A 14,401-nucleotide genomic window follows, 5' to 3' on the forward strand; every position below is an offset into this window, starting at 1 on the left:
AATAATAATAATACACTTTATTGTACACCAAAAACAGAAATAATACATATCAAAGAAAAAGAAAAAAAAAAGATATTTATTTATTTATATTTATTTATTTTCATTTGTTTTATAAAGAAGTTTATGTTATGTTTGTAAATCATCTATGTTATAAGATTTATATTATATTTGTAGTCTTTCGACTGAATTGGAAGTTCCTTTTCTATATTTGCAAGGCACGGGCGTAGGTTATACTCGCACTCTTTACAATACTATGTAGGTAGTACTTAAAATGATTATAACAAAATTGTAATGCGATCCGATCCAATCTATCGTGTGGCATAGGGAGTAACTCAGAGCAGTGCCTAGGACTTGCGACCCAGGTGTAGGTTTAAGGAGGCCCCCTTTGCAATGCGCATCAACGCTCACCTTCACTGCTCGAGTTATACGTCCCGCCTAGCCAAATTAATCGTAATAGGTAATAATTAATTCGATTGCACAAATTAATTATTGAATGAGTCTAGGTTAAGCTACTAGCAGGATACAACAAGTGTATCGTGCCAAGCCAGAGCCAAGACTGCCTTAGCGGCGGTTGCACTGTTCGTTTTATACACGTCAGAATAACTCGAGTGATATAATAAGTGAGGGTAGTTGAATATCGAACGATCTAATTCCGTACGACAGTGCTATTGTTGACACGGCCAACCCTGACAATCGCACGACCTCGTGCGTCCATGTCGTGCATCCGCCAACTCGGCGTTACTCCTGCCGACCTATACAACTGTAACGAGTAACATTAATAACTGTTCGGCTATTCCTGACCAAAACGCTGAGACTGTAATACACTAGCGGGTCGGGCGTACTGGGCCCCTTCATCCCTTCCTAACATAGCATGGCCCGGGCGTACGTGGCCCCTTCAACCAGCTTACTAACCGTGGGTCGGGCGTGCTAGGCCCCTTCATCCCTTCCTAACATAACGTGCCCCGGGCGTACATGGCCCCTTTAACCAGCTTACTAACCGATAAGAATACAACAGAACGAACGGAAAGAACTAAAATACCAATGTACCCACTAATAAAATAAAATGATGATCGATGTACCCACTAATCACCACCAAATATTGCAACTAACTTGCACACTAGCTAAAAACAGATGTATCGTCAGGAGGTCGTAGGAGGGCCTATAGCTTCAGCTATTTTCTGAAATAGCTTCCATACCGAAAGCGAAGAGAGACATTTTTTCGTTCAATGTAACTAACTGAATTAGTTACATTTTGAAAGTGGGGGTGGATCTTATCCCACTTCTGATGTAGTCTTTCGACTGAATTGGAAGTTCCTTTTCTATATTTGCAAGGCACGGGCGTAGGTTATACTCGCACTCTTTACAATACTATGTAGGTAGTACTTAAAATGATTATAACAAAATTGTAATGCGATCCGATCCAATCTATCGTGTGGCATAGGGAGTAACTCAGAGCAGTGCCTAGGACTTGCGACCCAGGTGTAGGTTTAAGGAGGCCCCCTTTGCAATGCGCATCAACGCTCACCTTCACTGCTCGAGTTATACGTCCCGCCTAGCCAAATTAATCGTAATAGGTAATAATTAATTCGATTGCACAAATTAATTATTGAATGAGTCTAGGTTAAGCTACTAGCAGGATACAACAAGTGTATCGTGCCAAGCCAGAGCCAAGACTGCCTTAGCGGCGGTTGCACTGTTCGTTTTATACACGTCAGAATAACTCGAGTGATATAATAAGTGAGGGTAGTTGAATATCGAACGATCTAATTCCGTACGACAGTGCTATTGTTGACATATTTATTCATATTTATTGATTTTAATTTGTTTTATAAATAAGTTTATGTTATGCTTGTAAATCATCTATGTTATAAGATATTATATTATATTTATTTATTTTAATTTGTTTTGTAAATAAGTTTATGCTTGTAAATTATCTATGTTATAAGATATTATATTTATTTATTTTGATTTGATTTATAAAGAAGTTTATGTTATGTTTGTAAATCATCTATGTTATAATTAAATATTAATTAATATCTTAATAATTAAGAATTTGTTATGTTAACATGTTTTTTATGTTTTAAATCATTTTGTTTGTTATTGTTTGATAATTAATAGTTGTTATTATTTCATTTGTTTTGTAAAAGTGTTTGTTATTGTTTGATAATTACTACTTAATTTGTTTTGTAATGGTGGATTAAGCTCCGATCCTTCTCCTACTTGAAGAAAGAGGCCTAGAATGTGCTGAGAGCTGTGGGATGTATCGCAGTATGTTTACGAAAATATAAAATTTGTTTGTTAGCTGTTGTGATCGACATGCCTTCAATAATGTAACTTTTTTTGTATAACAACTTTAAATTTGAAAAGACTACCGAGAGTTTTGTCCGGCTTTTTTTCCTCTCGGCCTACACTAGGAACATTAGGTTAAATAATTTGTTGTAATATTTATTTTATAAAGCCGATGACATAATAGATAGGTGATGTCTACCGAGACACTAGTGATCAGGGCAAAATAATAATTATGTTTGTAATGTTTAATTGTAACAATTACCTTCATTTTTGTTTAAAATGTAGATTTTTTTCGCTGGTTAAGTGTAGTAGTACCAAGAAATTTAGTAGTAGTGTAGTATATACCAAGAAGTTTTAAATATACATTATATATATATACAAAAAACCTTTTATTTTAAATAAAATTTATAAAATTAAGAACCCTGTGCTCAAAAAGTATCGATAATTTTATCGACTAATTTATCGACCTTTTCCCACACTATTATCGATTTCCGGTAGGATAACTAACAACACTATGCTTCATTATTACCAATTTAACGAAAAAAATAGAGCTCAACCACAAAGTTGGTACTTGAAGTATAGCAAAACCTTGAACCCGGAGCTCGACCGTGTCTATGGAGTGACACCTCTTTACTTATATACTCTTTGGAAATAACCTATAAATCATATTGGCCATTGGGTACATTATTGGAGTGAGCATTTTATTTCAGTATTTATGTTAAAGGATAATTAGTAAAAGTTCAGTTTAAAACAATACAACAGTCAATTTATGGTTGAATATTTTATATAAGCGCTAAGATGTCGTCTCTATTACGATCAACTAAATTTGTTCGATACTTTACTGGTGCCGCAAGAACACTTATAATAAATTCCTCAAAAACTGCCGATGCCACTTTACTAATTAATCCTAAGGCTTTAACTACAGTCAATAAGTAAGTAGAAAATGTGTATATTATTTTGATTTTTTTTTTCTTATTTTTTTTTTTATATTTATTATTTATATTGGAATATCTATATTAAATTGAATTATTTTTACAATTAAGACAAGTTTACGAGAAATAAATAAGAAAAAAATAATTTGAAAACATTATTTAAGCCTTATTATAAAATACACAGTCAAATTTTCTTGATTTTAGTGTACTGTTACGAGATTATGCAACAAAAAAGAATGAAAGTCTTGAGCCATTACTCCAGAAACTTGATTCAGAAGTAAGAAGATTTGGCAGAATTACGAAAAGAGATATTGATGAAGTGTTTGATGAACTGCGTGCGAGACATGACATCACAAGTTCACAGTCACTCTTAGTTATTAGATGTTGTGGTAAGACTATAATTATTAAGTGAGAGATATACAAGTTATATAAATACTTGTCTACTTTGTATTCCATTTACAATGATAAATATAATAATGTATATACAATAAAAAAATATCTATATAAATAAATTTTCATGAACTACTGAATAATATTTATGAGTAAATATAATAAAATTATTTAAAAAAATGGTACTTTAACTAAGTTAAGTCCTTTGATTAATTTATGGGCTTTAGATTAAGAACTGTCTAATTATCTAAGCTCAAAATTTGACCGTTTATCAGCATAATTTCGTTAAGAAAAAAAAATTAACCCTAACCTATCTAACCTCAAAATGACGGTTCTTAATCTAAAGCCTAGCCAAAAAAATAATTTGAAATATGTTACATATCAGCCATCTTTTACCTCTAACACAAGTATTAAATTACTTTCCTTTAGATCATGTGTAGTTAAATATCTGAATAAATTCAATCAAAAAGTTTTTTATATAATAAAGTCACATATGTATTTGTAAATACTTTAGGTGAACTTGTACCTGAAGAATTACCTGAACAGAGAACTCTGTTAGTGCAGAAAATATGGAATGTTTTAACTGAAAGAGGTGTGCCGATGGACGTTTCACATTACAATGCATTGCTTAGAGTTTATATCGAAAATGAACATTCATTTTCTCCTGCTAAATTTTTGGAAGAAATGGAGAAAAAAGGATTACAACCAAATAGGTAAATACTTGTTTTTTTTTAATTTCATTAACTTAACATATTGCATTGCAACATTTGCCAAGATTTAACCATCTTCCATATTATCACAAGTGTGGTGGGATTGCAGAAGTGCAATAGTGTCCTCGCGAATGCATAAAAAAAAAGAGGGGGTGGTTGTTTACTTTTTTAGCACTGCCATCAGTTACTAGATGAAATACAATTGTAACATAATTATTTAACCATGCTAAACCCTAGGGATCTTTTTTACTTGTAATCCCATTTATTAGAAACACGATTGCATTTACTAGAAAAAACTGTGTACTACTTTGATGTATTCTTAATGAGCAAGTTCACAACATATAAGTATATACAAATAGAGTAATTCTTAGAGGAGTTCTTTGATGTCCAAAATTGCTAATTGCATTGCTATACTAAAATTCTTATAAGTTAAGTAATCTATTTTAAATAATATTGAGCTTTTTATGTAATGATTACTTATAATAATTGTGTTAGCTCGCAAACAAAAAAAAACCGACTTACCGATTACATCGACAAGTAATACAATGTGAGTAGACTACAAAATAGTCAAGTAAATACGCGTTCTTAGATTACTCAAAAAGTAGTGAGCAGATCTTGATTAAATTTAAATGGGACTACAAGACAAGTATCAGCGAATAAAACAAGGATCATCAAAATCGGTATACCTCTTGAAAAGTTTGCGGTATATTACAGTCAACAACAAGGTCGACGAAAAGACAGTCAAGAATACGCATTATTAGATATAACTTAAAAAAGTACGTATTGGATCTCAATTTAATTTAAATGGGATAACATGACACATACCACCTTTTGATTAATTTTTTTTTTAATCAAAATCGGGCAACCCAGTCAAAGGTTCTGAGGTAACATACATTAAAAAAAATTCAATCGAATTGAGAACCTCTTTCTTTTTTAGAAATTGGCTAAAAAAAGAAGTATATTAGTATTATAATACCAATGTCACCTTACTAAGTATTAATACAATTCTAAAATAGATTCTTAGGCTAGGCTTTAGATTAAGAACCGTCATTTGAAGTTAGATAAGTTGGGGTTATTTTTTTTTGTAACAAAATTATGTCGATAAAAGGCCTAATTTGGAAGTTAGACAGGGTTTTTTTTTTGTAACGAAATTATGTCAATAAACGGTCAAATTTTGAGCTTAGATAATTGAACAGTTCTTAATCTAAAGCCTTACCGATTCTTTATTACAGCTAGTAAATTAAGGTTTGAATTTGTGTAATATTTTAGAGTAACTTACCAACGTCTAATGTGGCGTTACTGTCAAGACGGTGACGTAGATGGTGCAACCAAAGTATTGGAAAAAATGCGAGAAGTAAATATGCCAGTATCAGAACCTGTTTTAAATGCCCTAGTTATGGGTCACGCTTATCACGGTGATACTGAAGGAGCAAAAGCTGTATTGGAAACCATGTCTGGAGCAGGTCTAAAGCCGTCTAATCGAACGTATGCTTTGTTAGCTTGCGGATATGCGAAACAAGGTGATATAGCAGCTGTAGAAAGTATTATTGCAAAAGCGAAGGACCAAGATAGTGATTTGACTGATAAGGTAAATAAAATAAATGTTTGCTAGCAAACGAAAAAAAAAAACGACTTCAATGTCATTGACAAGTAATACAACGTAGGTTGACAAATAAATCGTCAAGTAAATACGCATTATTAGATATGGCCATTTCTCTGTAAGCTCGTACAGCTCCCATACAAATGCTGTCCTGGCAATTATTTTTGCCATTTGATAAAAAGCCGTTTTGAACCGAAACATTTTGTACTCACTGAGATCAACGGAGTCTTAATAATATCAATCATTAAATGCTTTATGCAATATTCATTAAAATATTTACTATTATTAATATAATGATTAATGAAATATGGAGCAGCCCGACTGGGGTAGTACCTCGACCTTACAGAAGATCACAGCAAAATAATACTGTTTTCAAGCAGTATTGTGTTCCTGTTGGTGAGTAAGGTGACCAGAGCTCCTGGGGGGATTGGGGATTGGGTCGGTAACGCGCTTGCGATGCTTCTGGTGTTGCAGGCGTCTATAAGCTACGGTAATCGCTTACCATCAGGTGAGCCGTACGCTTGTTTGCCGACCTAGTGACATAAAAAAAAAAAAAAATGATTAGTAAAGTCTTTTCTCTCACATATATGATATTTCAACTGAGACCTCCAATCAAATCCTAAGGATTTTTCTAAATTAAATATGGCACATAAAAAGTTTAATCAAAATGAACTTAACATTTTAAAAAGTTAGCTCTCGAAAACGTTTATTTGAGTAGGAAACTGATAAAATATTCTATTTCCCTTCAAAATCAAGTTAGGATTATCATCAATTCTAAAGATCTGCACTTTTCGGTTACAAACCTTGAGGAAAGTAACACGTAACTACTTACTTCATCGTCATTAATCTTATTAATTACGGCAGCATAATGATATTCTACATTTTAGCTGGATTATTTACAAGGGCTTAATATCCAATATTGTAACATAAATTCCGAATCATTTTATGACTATGAGGTATTTTACATCGTTTAGCTACATCTAAACCATTGAGATTATTTTTTTCCAGGTCTATACATCAACTCCATTTCTTTAGGTATCGAGTGCCTGTACTTCTGTACAATACTGCCAGTAACAACTTTTTTAAAATTTGTCTCTTTTTTGTGCGTTTCAATGTAGAATAATTTTCTTTCAACTGCTTACTAATGATGTCGCCAAACAATGCTTTCTTGACTACTTCTTTTTTTTGATCACGCTCCTCTAACATTTTCAAATTCTTTGTCTTAGGTGTATCTTCAAGGCTTTTTTTTCTTGTTTTTACCGTTAAATCTCGCTAATCCTCTTTTGTACTTCTCAAGTTTTTTCTCTAAGCGTGCGATCTTTTCATTTCTTTCTCTGTTAAACTTCATTCGTCGCTTTGTGGATTCTTTTTTTCTTTGGTTTAAACTAGCACTGGAGACTACTGGGCTTTGAGCTGGAGATATTTGAACTTGAACTGGAGTAGAGGGTCTTGTAGGAAGAGTATCTGCTTCTGGATCGGCGTATTTTCTTAGTCTTTTGGCTCGGTATACAGTACAATGTTCTTTCCACTTCTTTAAGGCAGCACTGTGCTCAGGAAGTGTCATGTCCTTTACTAATTTTCGCAACCCTTTTTTTTTTTGCTTCTTTTGGTACTTTATTTTCTCCTTTTCTCCCATTGGCTCTCTCTTTTCAAGGTCATTTTTTTTTTCATTCGTATCGTAGTCGCTCTGCTTATCTCTTCTTCTGTAATAATTCCTCTCGGGATAACTTTTTCTCTTTAGGAACCATAGTGTATGTATTTTCGATAGACCTGTGTAAAATAATATAAGATTATAAAGGAAAATAATGCGAAGCAATGATACTTTGATGATCCTCACATTAATAAAATATACTAATGGATAATTTAATACAAACAATACATAAAAATAATAACCAATACGCAAAATACACAGTCCTCTGTTGTGTAAAACAGTCCCTTGCTGCATGTTCCGACAGGGGACTGTGTAAGGTTAGATTTGACAATATTTACAAAACTGAATTAAAATAGTTTTCTAAGAACCTACCGATCAATTTAGACCAAAAAATAATAAAACAATGAACGATAAAGCAATAATTAAAGTAATTAACATATAAATATTATTACTTACCAGAGGACTGTGTGCGTTAGCGGATCAAACGCGTGTTCACACCACAAATGCCGCTCACTAAACAAAATGGCGTTTTGTCGCCGCATTCGGCAAGGTGTCCAACTTAACAATAATTGCCTTTCGTTTCTCTCTAAAAAACGTTTGTAAATATTGTTTTTTTTTTTTAATTATGGATTTAAATATTTGGCAGGGAACTGTTTGAAAACTGTGGGGATAAAGTTTACAGGTGTTTATTAATATAATAAAATCCGTAACGAGACTTTGTTTTAAGAAAATAATATTAATTTTGTTATTTTTCTTATTATATTAACTGCCAAATGTACGTAGTTTCAATAACTTTTTCGTGAATCTCGTTTCTAGGCGGAATTACGGTGATGGGGACAGCCCGGGGACTGTATTTTTAGAGCTTCTGTCACGTCTTGAAAAAAAATATTAAAATAGTTATGGTTCTAAAAACAATGGGCCCGTAAAGTTTCAAGGCTCGGATTTTCATTAGGAGTGATTTTTTTTAAATAATTAAATTTATTTTGGAAAAAAACGGTCGGGACAGCCGATTACAAGATTACAGAGAATCGCCCCTATAACACAAAAAGTACTTGTCAGATCTCAATTAAATTTAAATGGGACCACATGACAAGCACAACCTTTTGAATAAAAAAAGAATCATCGAAATCGGTCCGTCCAGTAAAATGTTTTGAGGTAAAATACATAAAAATAACAAAATACAGTGGAATTGAAAACATCCTTCTTTTTTGAAGTCGGTTAAAATGTATAATATTCCTATCAATGATGTTATTCATATTAAGTATATATATGTATATTAAAACAGTGAAAATATATTATAATAATGATTGTTGAGGATATCATACTATTTTTTTTTTTTTTTTTATAATGAAATAAATTCTTAGTTTCATTAACAATTAACAATATAAAACCACAAACATTTTTTCAGGATTTATTGGACATTGTGGAACAATTAGCTCTTGGTGGACATGGAGACAAAGTTGAACAGATATTTTCCCATTTACATAAATATGTAGGGTACAATCAAGAAGCTTGCAATCTCATTTTGAGACTACTTAATAAAGGCCACGAAGAAGTAGCGAAAAACATCTTAAAAACAATGCCAAAGACGCTAAATGTAGAAGACACGATGTTTAAAGGAGCATTTTATGTGAAACATTTGATGAAATTAAATAAGCCGGTAGATGCATTAATCCAATCATGTAGAGATTTGCAAAACGAGGGTCTTATACCAAGTGCTATTTATATAGCCACAGAGGCAGCATTAACGCAAGGACGGTCGGAATTAGCACTAAAATTTTTTAAGGAGCTTAAAAAAGATGGAATGGAAATACGTCAACATTTTTACTGGCCATTATTAGTCCAAAAAGGAAAAGAGAGAGATGAGGAAGGTCTTTTAGAAATAGTGCGTAATATGTGCAGTGAGGGATTAGCGCCTTCTGGAGAAGCACTGAGAGATTATATTATCCCATTCCTTATAGAAAAAGATACGCCACAAAACATAATATTAAAACTTCAAGTCGCAAATGTTCCAACTATTCTTAGTGCGAGATGTGTTATGATCGAACTTCTTGAATCTGGAAACATCAAGGCAGCAGCCGAAGTTGCTTTAAATTATCGCACTAGAGGCCAATATTCATTATTATCCCGACCTCTTGTAAGCGCATTAAAAACAACAAAAGATATAAAATCCTTTGCAACTATACTACATGTCGCATGTAGCAATGCTCAGTCGCCACAAGAAGATACTTCAAATGACGACTTAGAATCTGATGATAACGACAGCAATGAAGTAGGACGTATCGTTAAAAATGCTATTAAGGTCATTGCAAGGGATGGTCTAGTTGAAGAACTCTTATCTAGACTTTTATCCAAAGGACTGCGAATTAGCACAAGTTCTGCTGAACAAATAGAACAGTATCTCGGAAATAATATGACAACTGAAATTTCAAAACTGCTTACTCAATTAACTTCAGCTGAATTAGAAGTAGCGCCTCTAGAATTCGTACGCCGCAATCAAATACCGCGTACTGCAGCGCAATTGGAAACTCTGTTAGAACAAGTCATTAGCAAGGATGGAAATAATGTAAATCGTTTGAGGAAACAAGTGCTATCTGCGTATATACAAGAGAAAAACGTTGAAAAGGTGAAAAGTCTTGTAGAAAATTTCAAAACAACTGACTTTGAATTTAACTTATCGACGCTTGCGCAATTGTTTGAATTTTATTGCGAACATGATGAAATCGATAAGGCTAATGATGTTAAAGCCGAAATAGCTTCAAAAGATACGAATTTCATTTTGAATAATTATAAGAAAGTTTCAATGGCTTACGCCTACGTTCGGGCAAATCGAATTGATGAAGCTATTAAATTTTTATATGACAATAAACCACAAGGTGAAACTGAAAATACAACTTTCTTACTTAATTCCAAAAGCTGGCAAATGTTGAACTCGTTGGCTGAAGCGAAAAATGATACAGCGGTTAGTACATTAATAATTGTAAATTTTAAACAGTATAATTTTTGTATAAGTTAAGAGCAACTTAACTTTTTTTTTAGGTTAAAGAAATGACGAAAGCATTACTAGATAATGGTTATTTGGTACCGAACAATATCCTTCTCGGACCCTCGATCAAAGTTCATTTACTAAAGGATGATGTAGATAGTGCATTGAAAGAATTCGAAAATTGTTGCAAACAATACAGAAGTACTCCGTGGAAAGGCGAATTAATGAAAGCCCTTATTATTAGAGAAGATGCCAACAAATTGCAATGGCTTGCTGACCTTAGTACACAGGTAAGTGCCTACCTTTGTCTATAACAGATAAACGAACTATTGTAAGGTTTGATCTCAAAGTTAACAATGGCACTCAATTAGGAGGAATAAGGAGTCATCCATAAATGACGTCACGCGAATTTCACGATTTTTTTTTCCTTCTTCCCCTACCTCTACCTACCCTAATTATTATTTATTTAATTTAAACATCAGTTTCGAAATTATTTTATTTATATTTAAATTATTTTTCAATAAAAACAACATTAATCCAAAATACTCCTCCGCACGCTTTCACAATGTCACACTTCTTGGACCCCTACAGGTGTGACGTAATTTATGGATTACCCATAATATGTGTGATATTTTTCATCTACTGTATTTATTATTTATATAACCAAATGTATAGTTTGGGGCACTTAAAGAAATATAAAAATAACTCATATCTTATATTATAAAATGATATAATAAAATAATATATTTTTGTACTAAAATAATAAATATATTTGTTTCTATATACTAATCCTATTCAAAAGCTCTTTCCACCCATGTGTGCATTTTTTTTTCACAATTTCAAGTCTGCTCCTCCTTTTATCAAACTCAAGTTTTATTATTTCAAGTATCTATATCAAAGTATTAATAATAATTAGGAGAAAATAAGATGTAATAGATAAGTTTGTTATAAAAGTAAGAAAAAAGTATCGTCTTATATACTAAATAGTAAATTACTTTTTGTATAAGACATTTATGCTATTTATAAATAGATTATATAGCCTTCAAATTTTACAATAGCTATGTAAATGTCACAAAGCAGATTGTAAATGCAATATCGTTACCTTATTATACGCACAAATTCACATTTGAATTTAATAGAAAAATACATAAATTTAATAATAAAATATATTTTTCAGATTCATGGTGAGGTCAACATTCTCCATGATTTAGTTCTAGCATTCATCGAGTGTGGTCGTTTGAGACAAGCGCGTCGTATCCTAGAGACCCCTGGACTACATACTAAACAAAAGCGACTCCAAGATGCGTGTGAACGATATGTTGATGTAATTAATACCCTATTTATTTTAAATGTTTATTTGTAGCACATAATATCTCGTATTGGCTAATTTATAAATAAAAATAATTGTAGCCGGTCAATGTACATAAGTGATTAAGAACAAAACTTTCAGGATCTAGATATAAGAGCAAACTAATGGATTTTTTTTTTATTTACGTTCTTAAATGTCTATATATTTTTGTAAAATGAAGAACTTATAATATTTGGATGCCATTTTAACGATTGTATAGGTTTTGATAAGTGGATAGTCTAGAGTAGATGAAAACTTGAGATATGTGTTTATCAATGAAACAACTGTTTCGGATTTTATTAAGTTTTTTAGATGTCCGACGTTTCGGATACTTTACAGCAAACATGGTCCTCCCGTGACCATGTTTGCTTGTCTCACCGTTAATAATAAACCACGATAATATCCGAAAAAGTTTTCATTATAATCCGCGTAAACATTAGAAAAGAATATATGTGTTTAGCAATAAAAATATCTCGTAACACCCATATCGACATCGCGAGCATAAGATAGTTTTAGATATAAATAAATTTATATTAGCATAAAAACTTGATTTTATTAATAAAAATTTGTGTTTTCAGGAAGGCAAATCTGAATATCTCGAAGGGTTACTTGAAGCGACTAAAGATCTGTCTCATATTGATCGCTCAAACATTTTCTATCATTTGATGGTAACATATTGCAAAGCAGACGAAACTGACAAAGCATTGGGGCTTTGGACGGTACTTCAAGAAGAAGGTGAAGTACCAAGTGATGACTTCCTACTGTATCTTGGTAATCATCTAAAGTCTAAAAACAGAGACATTCCTTTTGTAATACCAGAAACAAGTATAAAAGCTGAACCAGTACAAAAATCAACAGTAACACCTAAATCTACTGAAAATGTCAAGAAAGAGCAATCAAAATTAAGTAAAAATGATTTGTCAAACCAAATCGAAGATTTAATCAAAGATGGAAAAGCCAAACAAGCGGCAGACTATACTCTGAAAAATTTAGAACTAGGTGTGATACCTAGACCTAATGTTCTCAAGTTTCTTTTAAAATCATTAGCAGAAGATGGTAACTATGAGAAAATAGAGTTGATAGGAAAATACCTGACTGAAACAATGAAAAAAAATGTCACATACGATAATAAATTAACGCAAGCTATCTTTTTGAGGGGAAATGGAGCACAGCATATGGATAATATTATGAATTCGTTAGAAAGTGCAAAAAATGTAGATGAAATAGAGAATATTCTCAGAAAATTTCCACGGAGTAATGCCTTAGCCTCTGCTGTACAAAATAGGGAATTGGATGCTAAATGTAAGTGTTTTATAATTATTAAATAATCATGAAAAATCGCAAAAACAGTAAGAATAAATGTAAAAGCATAATAATATTTTGGTAAAGTTACTTTTTTTGTGCACTAATTACTTTATAAACTTAAATAAATATTTTATAATTATTAATATACACAAGATTGTAATTATAATATAAGTAAGTAATATCAGTCGGCTCTAATGTTTATTTTATATTGCATATACCTATGTATGTACTTTTTTGCCAAGCATATAATAAATAAAATAAGGCTGACACTCAAATGTCATCTCATAATATATATTTTAACAGATTTAAATAAAATATGATATTCTAATATAGTATAATGAAGCTAAGCTACATCCATTTCACTTGTATTATGTAAGTAATCTTTATTCAACAGGTCAAAAGGCAGTCGAACTGGCAGCATCTAAAGGTTTCACTTTACCTGCTAACTTATTGTGGATGGAATATATGTTATTAGGAAATGAGAAAGAAGCCAATTCTATATGGCAAAAGTATTTGACAAATGCAAATGTTGTTATATTCAGACGGTTACTTCAGGAAAGTCACTTAAGAAAGGAGCCACAAATCATTGAAAAACTAATCGATAATTTAAAATCAAATACAAATCTCCCCCTGGCATCAATCGGCAATGCTTACTCTAGGTTGATTAATTTCTACATTCTTGAAAACAAAATTGATGAAGCAAAAGCAGCTTTAAATAGAGCTTTCGAATGCGGCGTCACAAAGGAACACATCAATCAGTCTAGTATTAAAAATTTACAAACTGCTGGATTGAAAATTGACTAATTTATAAAGTGAATTATTGTTATTATGTAGTAATTATTGGGTAAAAAATTTAAGCAAGACCATGTAAAAATTTGGATGTTCTTTGTCTTATAAATTAAAAAAAAAGAAGAATAAGCATTTTTTTTTAAATACAGAAATAGACTGCAAATGCCTATAAACTTTAACATGATTACCATTTTTGTGTATAACAATTGGGAGAAGAATTAAGATTGTTTATAAACAAGTATTGTATGACGAATTAGAATTAATTTAAATTTATTAAAGTATTAGTTAATTATTTTTGAGTTTTATTTCATAATAAACTTTATATAATTATGCAATTCGCATATATATATATCAAATGAAAATAAACATTATTTATCCTTGTCTTACGATTTTCCTAACGT

The 14,401-nt window shown here is 31.7% G+C and overlaps 1 protein-coding gene across 1 annotated transcript; it reads left to right on the forward strand.

Moving 5' to 3' along the window:
* Positions 1–2,922: 2,922 nt before the first annotated feature.
* LOC123655985 (leucine-rich PPR motif-containing protein, mitochondrial) lies at positions 2,923–14,292 on the forward strand. The gene is made up of 9 exons (XM_045591711.1): positions 2,923–3,221; positions 3,426–3,610; positions 4,126–4,324; positions 5,591–5,909; positions 8,981–10,534; positions 10,612–10,848; positions 11,736–11,882; positions 12,485–13,208; positions 13,606–14,292. Exons 1-9 carry the CDS (start codon positions 3,088–3,090, stop codon positions 14,013–14,015), a joined length of 3,909 nt encoding a protein of 1,302 aa, XP_045447667.1. The 5' UTR covers positions 2,923–3,087; the 3' UTR covers positions 14,016–14,292.
* Positions 14,293–14,401: the final 109 nt, after the last annotated feature.

This window comes from Melitaea cinxia, chromosome 8 (assembly GCF_905220565.1).
Source record: "Melitaea cinxia chromosome 8, ilMelCinx1.1, whole genome shotgun sequence".
Taxonomy (NCBI): Eukaryota; Metazoa; Arthropoda; class Insecta; order Lepidoptera; family Nymphalidae; genus Melitaea; species Melitaea cinxia.

Excerpts from the sequence above, each read along its gene's own strand:
- LOC123655985 (XM_045591711.1), top strand. The coding sequence starts at position 3,088 with ATGTCGTCTCTATTACGATCAACTAAATTTGTTCGATACTTTACTGGT. Across the intron at positions 3,222-3,425 it reads GCTTTAACTACAGTCAATAA|TGTACTGTTACGAGATTATG; the intron begins GTAAGTAGAAAA and ends TCTTGATTTTAG. Across the intron at positions 5,910-8,980 it reads ATAGTGATTTGACTGATAAG|GATTTATTGGACATTGTGGA; the intron begins GTAAATAAAATA and ends ACATTTTTTCAG.